This window comes from Pleurodeles waltl, chromosome 1_1 (assembly GCF_031143425.1).
Source record: "Pleurodeles waltl isolate 20211129_DDA chromosome 1_1, aPleWal1.hap1.20221129, whole genome shotgun sequence".
Lineage (NCBI taxonomy): Eukaryota > Metazoa > Chordata > Amphibia > Caudata > Salamandridae > Pleurodeles > Pleurodeles waltl.
In genome coordinates, this window is record NC_090436.1 from 76,409,971 (window position 1) to 76,430,079 (window position 20,109).

Below are 20,109 nucleotides of genomic sequence, written 5' to 3' on the forward strand. Positions count from 1 at the left end.
GAAGCCTCCTCAGGGGGTCCACCACTGCTTAGAAAATTAAATAATATTAACAGATTAGGTCCCCAGCCTTCGGTAATGACTTAGTGGTGGGGTCCCCGGACCCCAATAATGATTCAGTGAGGGTCCCCGGGTTCCAGTAATGATAAAGTGGGGTCCACAGAAGTTTCTTCTTTTTGCATCTTTCACAGGATAAAATGGAAAACTTTACGAAGGTTTTACGTTTGGTGTGTATTTGCCACTCTGCCCAGAATCATTCTCTAAAATATACACCTGCAGAGAAAAGTCTGCAGACACTCATTTAACTCCAGGGCTGTATGCAATTGGATTGAAAAAAATCATGCAATACAATCACAATGATCGTGCAATTCATACATTCCGACATACAAGGCATATGCAAGAATTACAAGTTATTTCTGTGTGAAAGCCCCTTCTGGTTACCTGTTTCGTCAGTTCACTGATAAAGCAAGGTATGCATGGTTTCTACACAGTAAATCGTAGATAACTATGAATTAGGTCCGTTTTATGATTCAAAACATTTTAATTTCCATTTTTGGTAAAATAAAAACAGCATCCAAAAAGGATGTTTAGGCAACATAATAACTTGCCTCTAGATGGCATCACCCTGGGCTGGTTCTGGAGATAGAACATGCAACGCCCACAGAGTTCTTGCCACATAATTTGTTCCTTCTCTGCTGCATAATTGGTTGGCACTGACCATATCTTGCAGATATTGATTTGCCATTGGCTGAATGGGGTCCCCCCTGATGTGTTAGGAAGCTCTGATGGGCTGGGGGGCCCTCTGCGTGCCCCTGTCATAGGCAAGCGCATGGTCATGGAAACACCGCTGTTTTCCTTGTCCTCTTTCGACCTCTCCCACATAGGAAACTGATAGCCTGTCCCCCTGGAATCACCTGATTCCCATGTCATGTGACTTTCACTAGATCTGATGTTCACTTCAATTGTTACATTTCTCTAGTCTATTCGGTCATATTTCCTCCTTTTTATTTATTCATTATTCGAATGCCTGTACTATTCATGCTGTTGGTCCAACTCGTAGCTTTGTTTTGCGAACCCGAGTTTAATCCACTTACAGAAAAACTATGTAGCGCTTGAAAATGACAGACCTGCTCAAAGAGGACCCCTGGATGTTTACCTCCTGGGCTTACTACACACGTAGGAAATGTGTCTCCGTTTTCTGCAGTTCTAATTTAGGGAAAGGATTCCACAACTTCACAGGGGAAGGGGAAACCCAGCCAAAAGGAATGCTGGGGGCACCAACCAAGTTAGAGAAAAGGATGGCTCAGCGAGCTAAATATTCGCCACTGCACTATGCGAGGCAGTAATGACGACCCAACAGTCTTTACCACTGACATTGATAAACTGAGTACCAATAAATATTAACACCTGCTTTTTTACACCTCTAGAAAAAAGGCAAAAGTGTGGTATAGGTGCTACGTTCAAAAGTAATTACCTTTACTATTATTAGCATGCTGTACGTTTATCAACACCCACCAAGACATTTCCAACTATAAAAGGTAACTGTTCTCCAAAGGCTGTCAGTGTAAGTGACCCCTTCAGCTAACAAAGTGTCACAGACATAATAAATGCTGTGTGAAGGCTGAGGAAATGAAGGGGAAGATTTCTCCACCTAGAAAAATGCTTTCCTGGAGTTCTCCATACTGAGCATTTCTTTATTCAAAACTGTAACCGAGTTTACAAATGCGTGCAAATTTACATACGTGCCTTAAATTTAGAGACACTGTTTTTCAGCTTAAAGAAACCCCACCCTTATCCCCCCGGCGCTGGTAGAGTGGCTCTGTTCCCCATCACCTGCCCTATACCGGGGCAGCTTACTGTCTGCATTTAGGAGGGCGCACACTTCGAAATGGCGTTGAATTCCACAAACCTGTGAGGTTGTAAGTGACCAGGCCATATTTCCACACTCCAACCCTACACCTGGGAACACCACAGACCTGCCATACTGGCCGGATTTCCACATTTGTAAGTGTCACGTGCCTGCTATTCCAGCATTCCCAATTCTGTGAGTCATTGTTGCTTTTTACAAAGTTCTGTATTTGTGACATTAGCTAAACAGTTACCAAGAACGCTTACAAATGAAGCTTTCATAAATGCTGAACACTACTTCGTAGGGCAAGTACAGATGTACAATTCTTAACTGCAGATTCACTGATGCTAAACTTAACACACGACAGCGTGGTGAGGTCCACGCAGTGGTTGTATATTTTGGCAATGCAATGTACTGCATATGATATAGTGACCCTGCGCCCCCTCTCCCCCCTGCCATTATACGTACTCTCTGGGGACGTCAGTGCCACGGGAGGGGACACTTATAGGCAAACCCAGCTTTACATACACACCAACATTCGTGGAATAAAGATATTTGGCCCGGAATACGAAAATTTCAACTCTAAAGATTCTTCAGTGCGCTGAAATGAAGGATGATTTTGTTCTTTGAAGAATAACTCACAACACTTAAAAAAGTATGTGGCTTCAAAAAAACTAGGTTTATTGTGTTGCATGAAAATACTACAAAAGCAGCCAAGCTGACTCGCTTCGAAATGTACAAAATCCTTTAAAGAAGCGTGTTGCGCCATTCAGATTTCTTTAAAGAGATTCGTACAATGGGCTACAAAGGGACGCTGGCTGCCTGGAGACTGGCAGGTTCTTGTTCTGTATGCTGAAAGGATGTCTGCAGAGTGGAGGTGTTTTGGAGAGCTGGGGAAACGTTAATCTGATTTTTAAAATGCGTGTATCTGTCTGTCAGGGCCCTAATTCCACGGCCGCGGAGTGCCTCGCTGACAGTGAATGCGATCTTAGGCGGGGGTTGAAAGGCCTCAGGGCGGAAGTATTTGTAACTAGGCTGGGCTGACAGCGTCTCATTCTTCCAACGTGGATAACATGAGTATGAGTGTGTTAGTTTACGAGATGCTTAGCCCCCAATTACAGCAAACATGGCAACCCCTAAAATTTCACCCTGGCAAATTTAAGCAGCGCAAAACTGTTGTAGTTTACTGATAGAAAAATATTTAGTAAATTCCGATAAATGCAAATTTCGTGCAGAAAACAGTGTCTGCATATGTGTAGAATGCAGAAAATATCTGACTTTTCCCTAGCCCATTTGGAATTGGGGCCTTAAAATGTTTCAGTGTCTGCTGCACCGTGTGGGTCACCAAGAAGGTCTGCGTCCAAGTAGAGGCAAGATGGTGAGGAAATGCGGTGTCCATTTCTAAGGAAGATTAGCATCTTCCCACATTTTCAGGCAAAATGACTACCATTTATATTAGGTGTATGTATGTTTATCTTGCAGGGAGATACTGCAGGTCAGGCATGATGCTCCATACAGGACCAATGTCCGACATCCTGAATGCAAAAACAGTGGGTGCTGCAACATCAGTTTTATGCCATTCAAACTGATTTAGTTGTCTCGCCAGACTATTGTGTTTCCTAAAAAATCATGTATACTACACATAGAGCGGCTTATTGTGCTTTATTCACTGATCCGTTAAAATGCAGACGGCTTGAGTGAGCTGTACTGAAGAGTATGGGGGACCCAAGGACATGTCATGACTATTGCCAGAGGAGAGTTGGAGTCAAGGTCACGTAGCAAACTCTATTAATAAAGATTTAGTTGAGATAGTGGGTACTAGCGGCTGGTAGCAGCGAGGATTATGTGCACCAGAACAATGCTACCTTGGACGAATGTGATTATACAACGCATCGTTCCAGCCGGGGACCAAAGGCCTGTACCCCTAAAATCATGGGTGTTTAGATGACAACTTCCCACTCAGGTAGGACTTGAGTGTGTGAATAAGTTCAACGTAAGGTAGGATAGGTGTGTGCTCGCTTGAGCTTGACTAGGGATCCATGGCCATGAAGAATGCTCCAGACCAGAATAGGCTCTGGGAGGGCAGAAACATGTTGGCTTTTTTAAAGAATGGGCTGAGTCATTATACTCATGGTTACCGTTGCCATATGTTTCTAACCATATCATCGGACACCATTATTAAAGGTCAAATTTACTGGTAGTCCGCTAGGTATTTTTAACTGATCTGGATCCCATCATTATCCAGTAAGCCTTATCTGAGAACTCCCACTGGTGTAGTCCACCATGAGGTTGAGTCCGCCCTGGTGGCACTGTCCTACCAGGATGGTTAGAGGTGGTCAATGATGAAGCATGAAACGACTAAGTGTGTGAGACCACCTCTTAAACGAGGAATTTCCTGCCAGCTAATGAACACAACAGTGTCAAAAGAACTATCAGTGGTGGCAGGATCACCATCAAAGTGATTGTTGCCATATGGAGTACATTTTTCCCTCCACACCTTTTGTGTGTATTATTTTTCCGTTTGGAGGACGTGTGGAGGATTCTCTCTCCTTGTGTAACGTGATAGTGGGGTATCTCAGTAGTAATTGCAGACCACGACAAGCAAGAGCCAATACGATTGATGGGACAAATGCAATTTTCTCTTGTCTTGATCGTACATGATATTTAGGAAAACCTAGCTTCACAAACTTTACTGGCTATTAATTAAAAAGGACAGTCAAAAGGAACATCCCACATAGAACATTTAATATTTAAAAACATAACGTAGGAAATTGAGTTACTGGTTGAAGGAGGGGATGAAGTAAAAAAGAAGCCCCAAATTAACCAGTACTTAACCCTCTGGTATGTTGGCACAAAAGCAGTCAGGCTTAACTTAGAGACAACGTGTAAGTATTTATGTAGTGCTTCAAACAGTAATAAAGTGAAAACACAACACAAGAAAAATACCAAAACAATTTTAAAAAACAGAGTAAAATATAATACATTCTTTGAGATCAAAACAACAGAAATCCAATCTATAGAATTGAATATATGCAATTTTAAAGATTTAAGTGAAAATAGTGCCTAAAAGCACAAAGCACCAACTATGGTTATCTGGTTGCTCCGGACCAAGACAAAGTCACAAGTTCAGGTCGCAATGGAGCACAGGTCAGATGCAAGGACCAAGTTAGGCCTGCTGAACAGAGTCCCTTAAATCCTGGCTTAAAGAGCAATGCAAGATCCCATGTGGAGAATGCATCGCACAGCAGCAGTTTCAAGGAGCTGCAGGGCAAGATGCAAAGTCCTGTGTCGTCATCATGGATGTTGCAGACAAGAGGTTTGCAATGTGAAGGCCTGCATCGAGGATGTGCTGCACAGCGGTGGTTCTGAGGAAGCTGCTGGCTGCGATGCAAGGTCCTGTGTTGGGGATGTGTCGCGGAGTGGCGGTTCTGAATCGGTTGCAATGAGATGCATTGCGCTGCATCGGTTCTGCTGAAAGGACCACAGCTGGACTGGCAGAGCACCTTAATGGCCACTTCCAAAGGTCTAGAGTCCAGGTGCTGAGTTCAAGGTGGTTGGAGCCTTTTCTGTTCCTGAGGAGCTGATGACGAGGCCAGCCAACTAGCCCTTGTAGTCACTCTGACGGTCCTGAGTTCAGGATGCAGGGCCAGTCTTGGTCACTCAGGAACCAAGCGGATAGAGTAGCTGTCCTTCTTGCAGAACAGCACAGCAGTCCTTCTGAGTCATCCACAAGTCCAGAGGTGTACTAAAGAGTTGGGTCTGAGGGTCCAATATTTATACCTCGTTCCCACTTCGAAGTAGGAGAAGGTTCTGGGGGTTCCACCCTCAGAGTTATTTGGAATTTCCTGCCTCTCTGCCTTGGCCCAGCTTGGCTGGGGACACAAAATGCTGATTTCAGAAACCTTTCTGAGTATGCTGGGAACAGCCTTTGTGAAATGTTTATTTTGCCAGGCCGCAATGGCAGTTTAAAGGACAAGTTACTTACCTTCAGTAACGCCTTATCTGGTAGAGACAATATCTAATGAAAAACTCTGAATAGGAAAGGAGCAAATATATGGGTAAGGCCTTTAAGGAACCTAATTACAATAGGGGATTTAAACAAAGACAGCTGATCAGGCAGAAGTAAGAAAGCAGACACTGCAGACAAATAACCTTTGAGAGTGCCATAGCAGAGCCCTGCTGGGCCAAAGAGAATATAAACAATAGAACCTCAGAGGTGGGGCTCGAGAGGGGGTCAACCGACTTGTCTGTACACCATGCCACTAATTTCTTCTAACCACAGGTGTATACCGTTTTGGTGGAGAGACGCATGGCTGCCAAGATAACGTTACATGCTTTGGGCAGATCTCTGGTACATGGAAACCAAAATGGTTTTATGCCCAGGTGGATCTCCAAACACTTCATCAGACGTTTGCACATAGCACTAGCAAGATGCTACGAAATCGGGGGTCCACTAGCTGTAGCCCTTCTGCAATTTCAAAAGTCCTTTAACTCTGTCCACTGCAACTTTCTCTTCCAGGTCTTGAATAAAATGAACTTTGCCCATAGCTCATGAACCTGGTCCAGACTTTGTACTCTGCCCCAAGCGCTCAAGTGAGAGTGAATGGTGTAATGTCTGACCCCTTTCCCATTGAGTGGGGCAAGGGGCACGGATGCTCCCACTCCCATTGCTGTTTGCCCTGATATTCGAACCACTGGCAGAGTGGGTCCAGCAGGATGCTCGGATGTGGGTGGAGAGGGGGCCTGGAGGACTGCAAGTCGCTGTATACGGATGATGTCCTGCTCTACCTCCAGAACCCTGCAGTGACAGGAGACCGGGTAATGGACATTTTGGAACTTTTTAGCACGGCGTTCAACCGTATTGTCAACTTACTGGCCCCCTCAAATGTGTTGGCGCAACAACATGATCCCACTACTGGGCAAGATCGAAAGTAAACTTAAGAAACAGGCCTCCCTGCCACTCTACATCAACCACATGGAACTAGGGACATTTGGAGAGGAGAGCGCGAGGGTAGGGGGGCAGGCTTGAACCCCATATATTGTTCTAGGACCCCACCATACTTCTGAGGCCACAAATTCAACATTACTGGCCTGAAGCAATGCTCTGAAACACATAATCTGATTCAAAACCCTCACACAGTCAACACCACTCTGGGTAGGGAACTGGTTACCTGGCGCAGACAGGCACACGATTTTAAGGGTGGGGATTATATAGGAATTTCAAAGTTGGAAGCTGTCACATATGGGTGCCCCATCTACACGGCTATGTATTATGATATGGGTGGATAAGAATTTAATCTAGAAGAAAGAGGCGGGCTGGAAGTGGCGGCTGGCAGGAGAAGCTTGCAGAATAGAAAACACTGGATAGATTGTAAATTCTCCATGGCAATGACAGCTGCTATAGCCTCAGTAATGTATGTTCATACCCTAGGAGAAGAGAAGACCTATTCACTCAACGCTCCTTTCTGAAGATGCTGAAACACAAACATGGCGGCTGCCAGACAGGCCGGGTTGGTGTAGACCTGGTTCCCGCACCTTGCAGGGTACAAGGCATGAGTAACAGACCCAGAGCTCGAGAACATGAGATGAATTTACCGTCTCGCTCCTTGCCGCTGAGATCCTGAAGCCGCAACACATGGCGACGAGGCAGCAGGAGGGTCTGGAAAGGCCACACTGCCCAGTAGGGGACCACCACCAGCCAGTCTTCGTTTTCTACCACGATGCGATCCTGGGGGAAAGGAAATCACAAAAGAAAGGAGACAGATGCCATTACATACAAAATTGGGGGTAAGCCCGGGCTGAACAGAAGCCTTAACCTGCAAAACACCCTGAAACTAAAATATTCTACTGGGCACCAGCACTGATTTTTCGTTGGCCCATTAAATGTCCAGGGGACAACTAAAAGGTTGGTTATTTCCTGTATCTAACTTATTAATTGCTTCGCGGGAATGATCGACATGCACTGTCGGCTTCAAAGCACTAGATCTTAGGAACTGACCTTCTGAGCGGCTTCCACCTTTCCGTACTCCACCAGCATCGGTACTTGGTGCTTCCTAAAATACTCCATCTGGGTCCGATCCTCCGCCTGGGCTTCGTTCGGCAAAAAATTACTAGCCCATATCTAAAAGAGGGAAAAAGTAAAAATGTTTGCAAATGTTACTCTCACCACAATCACAGTATCACAGACACTGTATGCCTTTTCTGAATGGATAATCCGAGACTGGCCCGTGCTACAGGCCAACCATAGCTCTGGGATGGCCGCGAATAGATGTGGGTCCAGAGGGGTGTTGGAATATTCAGGTGACATACCACAGTCCCAGTCGCGTAACGAAACTTGAGGGGCCTCCCTGCAGAGTACCTGCCCCCTCCCCCAACCCTGCACCCAGTCAGGAGCCTGCCGTCCCGTGCATAGTCAGGGCCCCCTGTTCGGGGGCGGGGTGAGCTCGCACCGCGGGGGCTGCGGGGGCCTTTGCTACGCCACTGCACAGTCCAAAGCGACTGAGAACATGTCTTTTTAAAGTGCAGCATCCAAAAAGTAAACTTAGTTGACCGTCTGAGACTCCGTATGAAGATTACTCTATAGTATAAAAACGTTTTCTTCAACAGTACCTTTCCCATTATCACTCTGCACGGAAGATTTTCTTCAGTTCTTTTTTAATTTAATTTGAAATTATACTCATTTCAAAAATGGCTCAGAGCCGAAAACCAACAATTCACTTGCAATTAAAACATGTACAGGGCCCAATTGTAAGGGTCTAATAAATAAAACACACAGAAAACAATACCAGCTGCCCAATCATAGATTTTAAGTTGCACATCACATTATTTTGGCCATATTCTTCCAAACACCGTTAAATGAAGACTAAAGTAATATAAGGCCGCAGTGCCATCTTGTGGACATTCGTTGAACTGAATTTATCATATGATAAGAAAATGTCTAGTAAAACCACGAACAATTTATACGAGAGAATTAATTTAACTCAAGCAGCCAATTATAACTAACAGGAGTGCAAAAGAGAAGATATTTATTCTAACTGGCGCTGTTCTGGCTGCAGTTCCATGACAGTTTGTCGGTATTAACGGTTTTGAAGGAAATGTTACATTGAGGTCGCTAAAAGCAATGTTGCGTTCAACAAACTATGGTCCTTTTTTGTGAGTCTTCCTTGGACATACACTCCAATAGACCCAGATTGAGGCGCGAGCCTCCCTGTTTGTGAGACAAAAATGGCTTCCCACGCCTGAAATCGCCTTTTCTTCAATAGATGTCAATCATAGAAGTCAATGGGAGAAATTAATTCTCCATATTATGTGTTTTAAAATCTCCCACTTTCTGCTTCTAAAATGCTGGCATGTATGTTTGATTACTGACTTGTAAATCTCGTGTCAGATCCATCCTTTTTTTAAACGATTTTAATGGCTGCTAACAGTAAACTGGTTGTGAAGCTTCTGGAGAAAATGCACCAAGCCTTTACTGTCAACTTTACTGTTAGAAATGGGGTCTTTGGTTGGCAGTCAGGTTACCCCCTGTCCAAGCAAGTACCCTCACTCTAGTCAGGGTAGAGTAGAATCACCCTCAGCTAACCCTCGCTCACCCCCTTGATAGCTTGGCACGAGCAAGCAGGCTTAACTTCAGAGTGCTAGGTGTAAAGTATTTGTACCAACACACACAGTAACTTAATGAAAACACTACAAAATGACACCACGCATGTTTAGAAAAATAGAAAATATTTATCTAAACAAAACAAGACCACAACGACAAAAATCCAACATAAACAAGCTAAGTTATTAATCAAAAAGCCAATAGTCTTAAATCCTTTAGTAAACAGGTAAAACACTGTTAGTATTGAAAAGTACCTGGATAGCGTCAAAATAACACGCACAGGCGAGTGTGTGTCGAAAAAGGTAAGCAGTGCGTCAATTTCTCACCCGCAAGCGAGACCTTGCGTCGTTTCTCCTTCTCTGGTCGGGTCGGCGTGTGTGATTTTGCCTCCCCGCAGGGGAGCGATGCGTCAATCCCGGCAGCACTTTGGTCCGGGCAGGCGTTGCGTCGTTTTTCCACACCCAGCAATGTTTGCTTCGAAAATCCTGCCACACGGTATAAGCAAAACTGCACAATGTGGGCTGCGAAGTTATTAGCCTCTGTCAGCGGGTGTTGCGCGTCGTTCTTCCAGCTACGTGTGTCGATTTTCCAGCCGCGATGCCGGTGGAGTGTTGATTTCTGCCGCAGCAGTCTGTGGATGGATTTTCAGTCTTGGTCTGCCAGCTTCACCTGTCAAGGCTCCAGGAACTGGATAGGGTACCACTTGGCAGGGCAGGAGACTCAGGAGAATCCAGGTGCTGGCAGAAGAAGTCTTTGATGGCCCTGAGACTTCAGCAACAGGAGGCAAGCTCAGGACAAGCCATTGGAGATTTCTTCACAAGCAGGAAGGTACACAAAGTCCAGTCTTTGTCCCCTTGCACAGGTAGAAGCAACAACTGCAGGATAGCTCCACAAAGCACAGTATCAGGCAGGGCAGCACTTCTCCTCAGCTCTTCTCCAGGCAGAGGTTCCTCTTGATGTCCAGAAGTGATCTAAAGTCTGCAGTTTTGGGTGCCCTTCTTATACCCATTTTCGCCTTTGAAGTAGGCTTACTTTAAAGGAAGGTGTCTCTTGTTTGTGAAATCCTGCCTTGCCCAGGCCAGGGCCCAGATACACACCAGGGGGTTGGAGACTGCATTGTGTCAGGAAGGCACAGCCCTTTCAGGTGTAAGTGACCACTCCCCTCCCTCCCTCCCTCCTAGCACAGATGGCCCATCATGCATGCAGGCTACATCCCAGCTCCATTTGTGTCACTGTCTAGTGCGAGGTGGAAACAGCCTAACTGTCAAACTGACCCAGACAGGGAATCCACAAACAGGCAGAGTCATAGAATGGTTTAAGCAAGAAAATGCTCACTTTCTAAAAGTGGCATTTTCAAACACACAATCTTAAAATCAATTTTACTAAAAGATGTATTTTTAAATTGTGAGCTCAGAGACCCCAAACTCCATATGTACTTCCGCTCACAAAGGGAATCTACACTTTAATTATATTTAAAGGCAGCCCCCATGTTAACCAATGAGAGGGATAGGCCTTGCAACAGTGGAAACCGAATTTGGCAGTATTTCACTATTAGGATATATAAAACACATTAGTATATGTCCTACCTTAAACATACACTGCACGCTGCCCAGGGGGTTACCTAAGGCCTACTTTAGGGGTGTCTTACATGTAAGAAAAGGAAAGGTTTAGGCCTGGCAACTGGGTACACTTGCCAAGTCAAATTGGCATTTTAAAACTGCTTACACAGACACTGCAGTGCCAGGTCTGAGCCATGTTTACAGGGCTACTAATGTGGGTGGCACAACCAGTGCTGCAGGCCCACTGGTAGCATTTGATTTACAGGCAGTAAATCAAATATGCCAATCACGGATAAGCCAATTACATACACATTTTATAAAGGAGCACTTGCACTTTAGCACTGGATAGCAGTGGTAAAGTGCCCAGAGTATCAAAAACAGCAAAAACGGAGTCCAGCACACAACAACCTGGGAAACAGAGGCAAAAGGTTAGGGGAGACCACGCCAAGGATGAAAAGTCTAACATTTACTAAAACAAATATAAGCATAAAGTCAATGAGTAATAGGAGAGAAAGCTGGGTTGTGGACAGCTTATGTATTGTGATGTAGTGTTATTTAAGTAGGAAAGTCTTCAACTCTTTCCTAAATTGGACAGCTTTGGGTCGGTCCTGGTGGATATAGGAATTTGGTTTTAGAGCTTGGGTGCACAGATGTAAAAGGTCTGCTATCTGCTCTTTTCCTTTTTACACTCCTTAGTCTGATTTTGTCCTGGCTGTGGGTGTGCTGGATCCACCTGAGATGGTAAGCTTGTTTGAAAAATAAGCAGGGCTGATGGTCATGATAGTTTTGTGAATGAGGCACCTGGTTTTGAATATGGTGCAGGCTGGCAAGGGGGGGCGGTGCAAGCCGGCAAGGGCAGCCAATGGAGTTTTATCAGGATGGAGGGTAATGTGATCATGTTTCTTCATACCCTGGATGAGTTGCAATGCAGCATGTAGGATGCCCATAAGTGGCCTACTGTGCCGCCTGGGAGGCCCTGAAGTAGGGCATTAGCACCATTTGGATGTGAGTGTACAGCGGCGTAGGCCAGTGGTTCCCAACCTTTTGACATCTGTGGACCCCCACTTTATCATTACTGGAACCCAGGGACCCCCACTGAATCATTATTGGAATCTGGGGACCCCCTATTGAGTCATTACTGAAAGCTGGGGACCGAATTTGTTAATATTATTTAATTTTCTAACCAGTCGCGGACCCCCTGAAGAGGCTTCGCAGACCCCCAGGGGTCCCCGGACCACAGGTTGGGAACCACTGGCGTAAACAACAGTTCGGAAGTCACTTCGAGGAAGAAATAGTTTCACTTTATTGAGAAGGCAGATCTGGTACCAGGCCATCTTTTTGGCAATGGGTTCCTTGAGAGTGAGGATGGTGTCCTGGGTGAATCCAACTGACTTAACATTCAGTGAAAGTTGGGGTCCGAAGCTGTCAAGGTTCATGTCATTGAGCCAGGTTTGTACTGTATCTTGTTTATTGTTCCCGGCAATTAAAAGGAATTCTGTCTTGGTTAGGCAGGTATTCAGGTAGGCACTGATCATCCAGGTCTCAATGCTGTGCAAGAAATGATTGAGAAATTGAAACCTGAAGCAGAGGAACTTTCAAATAGAGTTGTGCACCATAAACACATTGGTGAATCTTGATGCTGTTATCTGTGATTAGAGCACCAAGCAGCTCCATGTACAGGTGGAAGTGACAGGAAACAGTATGGAGCCCAGGGGGATCCCACAGGTCATAGTGATCTTTTATGACCTGCACATGCCCATGTGAAAAAGTGGTGTTGGTTGGAAGGTAAGAGGAGAACCAGTGAAGGTAGCTGCCGGTGTATCCCAGGCAAGAAACCAGGCTGCATATGAGAGTGTGATCATCGACTGCATCAAATGCAGTACAGAGGTCCAGCAATATTAGGAGGCAGGTGTCACCTTTATCCATTGTCAAGAGGGCATCGTCTATGATGTGTAAGGTAGCAGTTTCCATGCTGCGGCATGATCTGAAGCCAGTCTGGTAGTTGTGCAAAAGATAGTACTGATGTAGCCTTGGAGTGGAGCACATACAGCTTTTTCAATGATCTTGGCGATTACTGGTATCTGAGTGATGGGCCGCTACTTGTCAACGTCATCAAGGTCTAGCCTCATCTTAACATTGTCTCGCAGACTGCTCATCACCTAATGCAAGCACCGAATACCTTTGTCACAAATTACTTCAAGAATCAATGCCCAACAGGCACTTTGTAAATGCACATAAGCCTTCCACATATTTTCGAAAATCAACTACCAAATATGAGGAGCTCTTTACAAAAAGAGAAAAAGTGGGGAAGTGTAGGGCAAAATGTTCCTATTTGGAGCAAAAGTGAAGGAAATGGAATGAAAAAGGCAAAGTATAGGAAAAGCTTGGTATGAATTCATGTAAGGTCAGTGTAATGTTCAAAATAAAGAAAATGACTGCTGCCGTACAATTTTCCCGATCGCCACCAACACGAAATTGACAACTTCAGTGGCTGCTTCAAACAGAACACAGACGCTATTCAAAGTACAGAGAGAGTGGAATTGCTAACTATTTAATGAAAATGCAGTAAACACTGACTGCACTAAAATTGACACGAGTTGTGAAAAAACCCATCATAATTTGGGGGTGAAAAAATGTATTTTCCTCTTATGGGGTGCAGCACATAAAGAAAGCGCTAAAGTGTCAACTGTTGGCTACAGTTTTAGAATGGATTCACACAAAAAGATCAAGGCCCTTGCAGCTCAATAAGAAGCTTCTGATAAGGTTGCATGTAGGTAGATGACTGGGACTGACTCAAACATTTTTTGCACTTATGTGAGCTGTTAAGGGGGCATGGCCAAGATGGCGACCGGCGGGGGTCGCTATTTGATCAGCTCCGCTCGTCGCCCCAAATTACCCTGCTATTCTCCCCCGTACGGACCCCCACGGAAGCCTGGACTCAGTTCCCGAAGGCCCCAGAAGGCGGTGCCCACACTAAGACACTATTTTTTTTCAACCACCCACGGCGGCCGATACAACGCGAAAACAGGAGGCCTACGCGACTTGTGCGGTCCACGCAGCCGAGCGGGGAGCGAGGGCGGAGCCTCGAAACTAAATCTAGTGCCTGGCAATCGGCGGGACGAGGCGCGCTGGAAGGCCGGGTTGGGACTGCCGGAGGCACAAGTGGAGACAGTGAGGTGGGGGCGCTGCGCCTGGAGGCGGCTGCGCTGTTCGGATGTGCCGAGATCATGGTGAGGACGCTGGGGAGAGTGTGCGCCTGCACCCGGGGGCTGCGCCCTCCACACGCTGAAAAGGAGGTGTGTTTCCCCGTATTCCCACGCCTTGCCCTAATGTCTCAAAGTGGCCGCCCCTTCGGCAGTCTAGCGAATCCTGCTGCGATGTCGGAGGGAGTAACACGCGGCGTGCCCGGCAATTAACTCTCCTGTTTTTCGTTGAAGTAGACGGCGGGGAGCTTCTGCCATTTCCGAACAGGATGGAGGGCATGGTCTGCAGTGGACGCGCTTCATGACTGAGGCTATCTTACGGCAAGTCTACTCCCAGGACCCACCAACAAACATCACACATGTCTGCCAGCATGCCGCTGAAGTCCAACTAAAGGCGGCTGAACTGAGATAATGCATGTAAAATGCCCGCAAAAGAAACTACTTGAACACAATCATGTATTGAGAACCATATTAAACACGGAAAAGGCAGCTTGCTACTTGTAATAGGAACAAAATTAACCCTTGTTCATAAATACTGGCTCATCTAAGCTACTTGTAGGAGTAACTATACGTTACGCAGACCTCCGCTTTAACAGCCACACCCATGGTCAAACCTAAGAACATGAGACAGCTGCCACTGGCTGAGGGAATTATGCCTTTATTGACTACCGCCCCAGGGACACTGTAGTGACGCTCCAGCAGATGAATGAGACCCTGCAAGTACAAGCTACTGCAAGCAGAGCTAGACACAAAAACGTCTTTGGAAGTCAAAGTAGACTCTGTAGCACAGGAGGTTAGCTTGCTCCGAGTGGAGCATCGTAAATTAGCCGAAAGGGTGTCTGCAAATGAGACATCACTAGAAGAAGTACAACCTGGAGTAACAGACATCCAGGACCAGGTATCGCAGCTGAAGGTGGAAGTTTCTCTCTTGCAGCGCAGGGCTGAAGACACGGAGGGATGCTCCCATAGGAACAACGTTTGCTTATTAGGATTCTCGGAAAAGGCGGAATCACCTAAGGCTGAACTATTTGTAGAACAATGGTTGAGAACAGAGGTTGAGAAGCCCGGTCTTGAGCAATGATGTATCTCCTTTCTTTTCTATAGAACTTGCACGCAAGATTCCAGGGAAGCCACCCAGACCAGGAGCTCCACCTAGACCACTGATAGCTCGCCTCCTCAAGTTCCGAGACCATGACCTGATACTCCAACGCTTTCGCACACAAGGCCCATGGAAGTTTGATAACGTAACCATCACGGCCTACCCTGACTGTACCATGGAGGTGCAACGCAAACGAACTTCGTACATAAAGTTCAAGCAGCTTCTACGCGACCTTAACATTGCATTCTCATTGCTCTTTCCAGCGCACTTACGAGTAGGAGATGAGGGAAAGACCCATATTTTTCCAACTCCAGAAGATGCATGGATATGGGCGCACGCCAAGGGCCTGGTTGAACCCCATGGTGATGACATACCAGACGAAACATGGCTGACATCACATCCTTGCTGCAAGAAGAGACCCGGCAGCAAGATGCGCCCCTCCAGGGCACAAGCGGCTATGGGCCAAGCACAGGCACTACTCGAAGCGACCCAACTCTCCTCTAATTCTTATACTGACCTCCAGGAAGACAGAGGATTGGACTCTGACTCGTCAATGGGTCGTACTAGTGGCTCCATGGTTTCTTCCCCGTTTGGCCAGGTGATAACACCGCAATCAGCAGATGACCTCTAGTACCATACATGAACAGTGGTAAACTGTCACTTGGCTACCGCAATATCTATGGAGACAACCACTCTCAAACGGACTAGGCCACTGATTCACTGATCTCATGCTTGATGTGCAGATGGGGGCGGCACTGATCCCCAGCTGGCAGTCACATTTGCTAACTCAAGTGGGACCTGCATGTTGAAATTGGCAATCTGGAAACAAGCAATACCAGCGGGTGGCAATGGGGAACTGGGTGGATGAAGACTCTGTTGTCATTGATGGGGGCTGACAGGAACGAGATACCGAACCTCTGCCACTGCCCCCAACCCCCAAGTGGACTTCCGTAAGGAAACTATTAATAGCATTGCTCATAACAGCACCTGTTGTGCTTATCAGTTATTGGGCATCTCTGGCCCTGTTGGGCATCCCGTTATTGGTTGTTTTTCCTGTTCCGCAGGAGTTTCGACGCTGATGTTGAGTATCTGGGCTGGAGGGGTCACACAGAATTGGGCCGATTATGTTTGGACCCCAAGATTGCTGGACATACTTATGTACTCATGCAGACACACAGTTATAACATAATTCAAGATCCAATAAGGAAAGGGTTGAGGTGGAGTGTGCTGCCCTTACTTTGTATACTTCAAGTAGGTTAAATCATATGGGTGCTTGGATCACGAGGACCTTCTTAGGCTTCAGAAAAAACCTCGTTTTTATAATAAAATAAATATAGAAGACCCAGCATCATCCATATGTTTGGTTCAGAAAAAAAAAATCGTTTTTTTTTTTTAATGATTTACTTCATCAGAATGAAAAGTCATGAACTATTGGATTCATTTTACTTCTTTATTGATCCATTCAACATATAATAGCCAACGCGTTTTGTCCCACCAGACTTCTTCAGGGCTCATAGAATGTTTAATTCGACGTTCCACGGCAAAACGCCATCCTCGTAATGTTGTGTGAAAAACACAGTTATAACATAGTTACGTGGAATGTTAGGGGTATGGCCAATCCCAGCAAGCGTAGTAGGGTTTATGCATACTTAGAGAGTCACAATATTTACATAGCGATCCTGAAAGAAACGCACATCACTGACAAAGACCTCCATAATATTAGAACCTAATGGCGAGGTATGGTATGTGGCACATCCACATCAACATTTGCTAAAGGGGTACTGAATTGGGTGGCTGCAGAGGTTCCCTATGTAGTCGATCGTACAGTAGTGGATAAAGATGGTAGATATGTGCTGCTGGAGGGCTCCCTAGATGGCCACTCACTATCCATAATTGGAATATATGCTCCCAACTCAAAACAAGAGGATTTTCTGCAATCCATCACACCCGCACTCTTTCAGGACCCAACCGCTAACTGCATATGGGGGGGAGACTTTAACTGTGTGTCGGATGTTGATATGGACAGATCGCGCCAACTGATGGCGGGTGCTCCCAGCCGTACAGTGGCGAGTGAGGTCCGCCATTGGATGTCAGAGCGTGGGCTTCAAGATGTATGGCGCTTATTGCATCCGCAAGACAGAGAATACTCTTTCTACTCCCCAGTCCACGCAATACACCCTCGTACAGACTTAATATTAAGCTCTACAGGGCTGAGCTCCAGTGCCTCGAAGGCGGATTATCTGGCTAAGACACTATCTGACCACTGTCCACTGAGGGTTAGCATATACTGGGGCCAACCACGCACCGCTCTGCCTACCTGGCAACTGCGCTCCGACTTACTGGCTGATCCCCCCTTCCGCAAGAAGCTGCTCACTTGCATCTCTAATTACTTTGCTCTGAACGGAGGATCAGCCGCGACACGCACTGTGGAATGGGATGCCCATAAGGTGGTAGTACGAGGACACTGCCTCTCAGCCATGGGGGTGTACGATGCATTTTAATGAGAGACCTAAACGAAGTGGAGGCAGAGTTACGCAGGGTGGAATGCTCAGCAGCACAGGGACTCACAGACCCAGATGCCATTCGCGAACAATGTGCACGTCATCAATAGTTAGACAAGCGTCTGCATATTTATGACTACCACCATTATATTGCTAAAGCACATGCAGAGGGTGATCGTTCTGGCAGACTATTGGCGTGGCTGACTCGGACCGAGCAATATAGAACACCCATTGGGGCGATAGGGCTCGATATCGTAAACGTGGTTAATACCCAAATGGCCATAAATGATGCCTTTAGGCATTACTATAGCACACTTTATGCAGCAAAGCCGGACCCCCCCTAGCAATGCAATTAGGGGACTTCTTCGACTCAATCACTCTCACTCACCTCACGCATTTACAGCACGCAGAACTAGATACAATTATAACAACTGACGAGATTCCCACAGCCCTACAACAACTGGCCAGGAAACAAGTCTCCAGGTATGGATGGATTACCGGTAGAATATTATGCAATGTTTGCAAAGCAGTTGACAACACCATACCTAGAAGTGCTAAGTGAAGCACAGCAACAGGGGGGACTCACACACTCGCAACGTGAGGCATTGATTGTAGTCCTGCCTAAGCCAGGCCGTGATGCCCTAGACGTAAGATCTTATCGGCCTCTATCACTGCTCAATTTAGATTGTAAGTTACTAAGTAAGGTCCTTGCAAATAGATTGCTTCCGTTAATGAGACACCTAATCAATGAAGACCAATCTGATGTTATTCCAGGACGGAATATCTTCCTAAACCTAAGGCGACTTTTCAGATTAATGACAAATACTCACGAGGGTGAACATGATAGAACAGCAGCCTTCGATACCTTAGGGTGGCTTTTCCTAAAAGAAACTCTACGTAGGATGGGTTTTGGACTAGAATTTCTAAAAATGGATCAGTATACTGTACTCTAATCCTATGGCCCGCGTCAAAACAGGTCAGGTTATATCCCAAAGTTTCCCGATAGGTCGAGGCACCAGACAGGGGTGTCCCCCTATCACCGCTACTATTTGCAATAGCCATAGAGCCACTAGCGGCTCAACTCCGATCACAAGCACTCTTATGGGGGAGACCTAAGGGCGACAAACAACATATAGTCTCTCTCTACGCTGATGATGCATTGATATACTTACGCAACAGCACTTCTGCCCTCCCAGAGCTACTGAACTAGCTAGAACACTTTGGAAATCTGTCCGGATTACAGGTTAATTGGTCTAAATTCTGCTTATTCCCAATCAGTCCAATCCCGGAAAACTTGCGACCTGACCTCCCGCTCTATGGGCTTCAATGGTGCCATTCTACTTTTAAATATCTCGGCATATAAGTTTATTACACAAAAGATGACTTACTAGAAGGCAATCTGGGTTGGGCGATGCGTGCGATTAAAGGACCACTGCCCTTTTGGGGGTCACTACCACTGTTGACTTTAGGACGAGTGGCTATTGCTAAAATGATAATTCTTCCAAGATTATTATACGTCTTTACTGAATTACCACTGATTGTGCCTCGTTCTTTCTTTCGCACTCTGAATGGGTTGATGCTCACTCGAATATGGGGCAATGGCTGTCGAGTGGCACTTACAGTGACACACCAACCCCTAACGAAAGGGGGCCTCGGCATGCCAAATTATGAAATATACTTTGCGGCAGCACAACTGCAATGGCCTCTTCAGTGGTTAAAGACCCCCCTGAGTGCAGATCACAGATGGTACAATCCAGTCTAGGTTGAACTAGTATCCTTGCATGGTTACTCGACCATACAACTCCTCCCACACAAGGAAATATCCTAATGGCAGTTGCATGCACATTTTGGAACGGCTATGTCCATAAGAAAGATCCAATCCTCCCCTATTCACCCAAGATTCAGCTGCCCGATACACCAGGTACTAGGACACTATATGCACAACACACCCTGGGACCGTGTGTGGCACTGGGGATACAAACCATAGGTGACCTATTTAGAGAAGGACGCCTTTTGACATACTCTGAGTTAAATGAAGCTTATGCTGTAGGCCCTGGGCGATTTTTGGCCTACAGCACGCTGAAACAGCTAATACATAACACTTGGCAGCACAGAGATATCAAACCCCCGTCCTCGACCATACTTCACACTATACTGTCTATTACAGATCCCAAACACACTGTGTCCCAGCTATATGGCTCCCTGCTGGAGAGTCTTGACTCAGGGCAAGAGGGATCTCAAGCACGTTGGGATAATGTCATCCAAGCTCCATTGTCACAAACCGCATGGTCCACAGCGTCT

At 46.1% G+C, this 20,109-nt stretch overlaps 1 protein-coding gene across 2 annotated transcripts in view; it reads right to left on the reverse strand.

Moving 5' to 3' along the window:
• GALT (galactose-1-phosphate uridylyltransferase) overlaps nt 1–20,109 on the reverse strand; it is a 105,783-nt gene that overhangs the window by 40,369 nt on the left and 45,305 nt on the right. For both annotated transcript variants that reach the window (XM_069214489.1, XM_069214574.1), the window contains 2 exons: nt 7,845–7,967; nt 7,442–7,574 (listed from right to left, as the gene is read on the reverse strand). In XM_069214489.1, the coding sequence (XP_069070590.1) occupies nt 7,442–7,574; nt 7,845–7,967 (256 nt within the window). The remainder of the gene's footprint in view (nt 1–7,441; nt 7,575–7,844; nt 7,968–20,109) is intronic.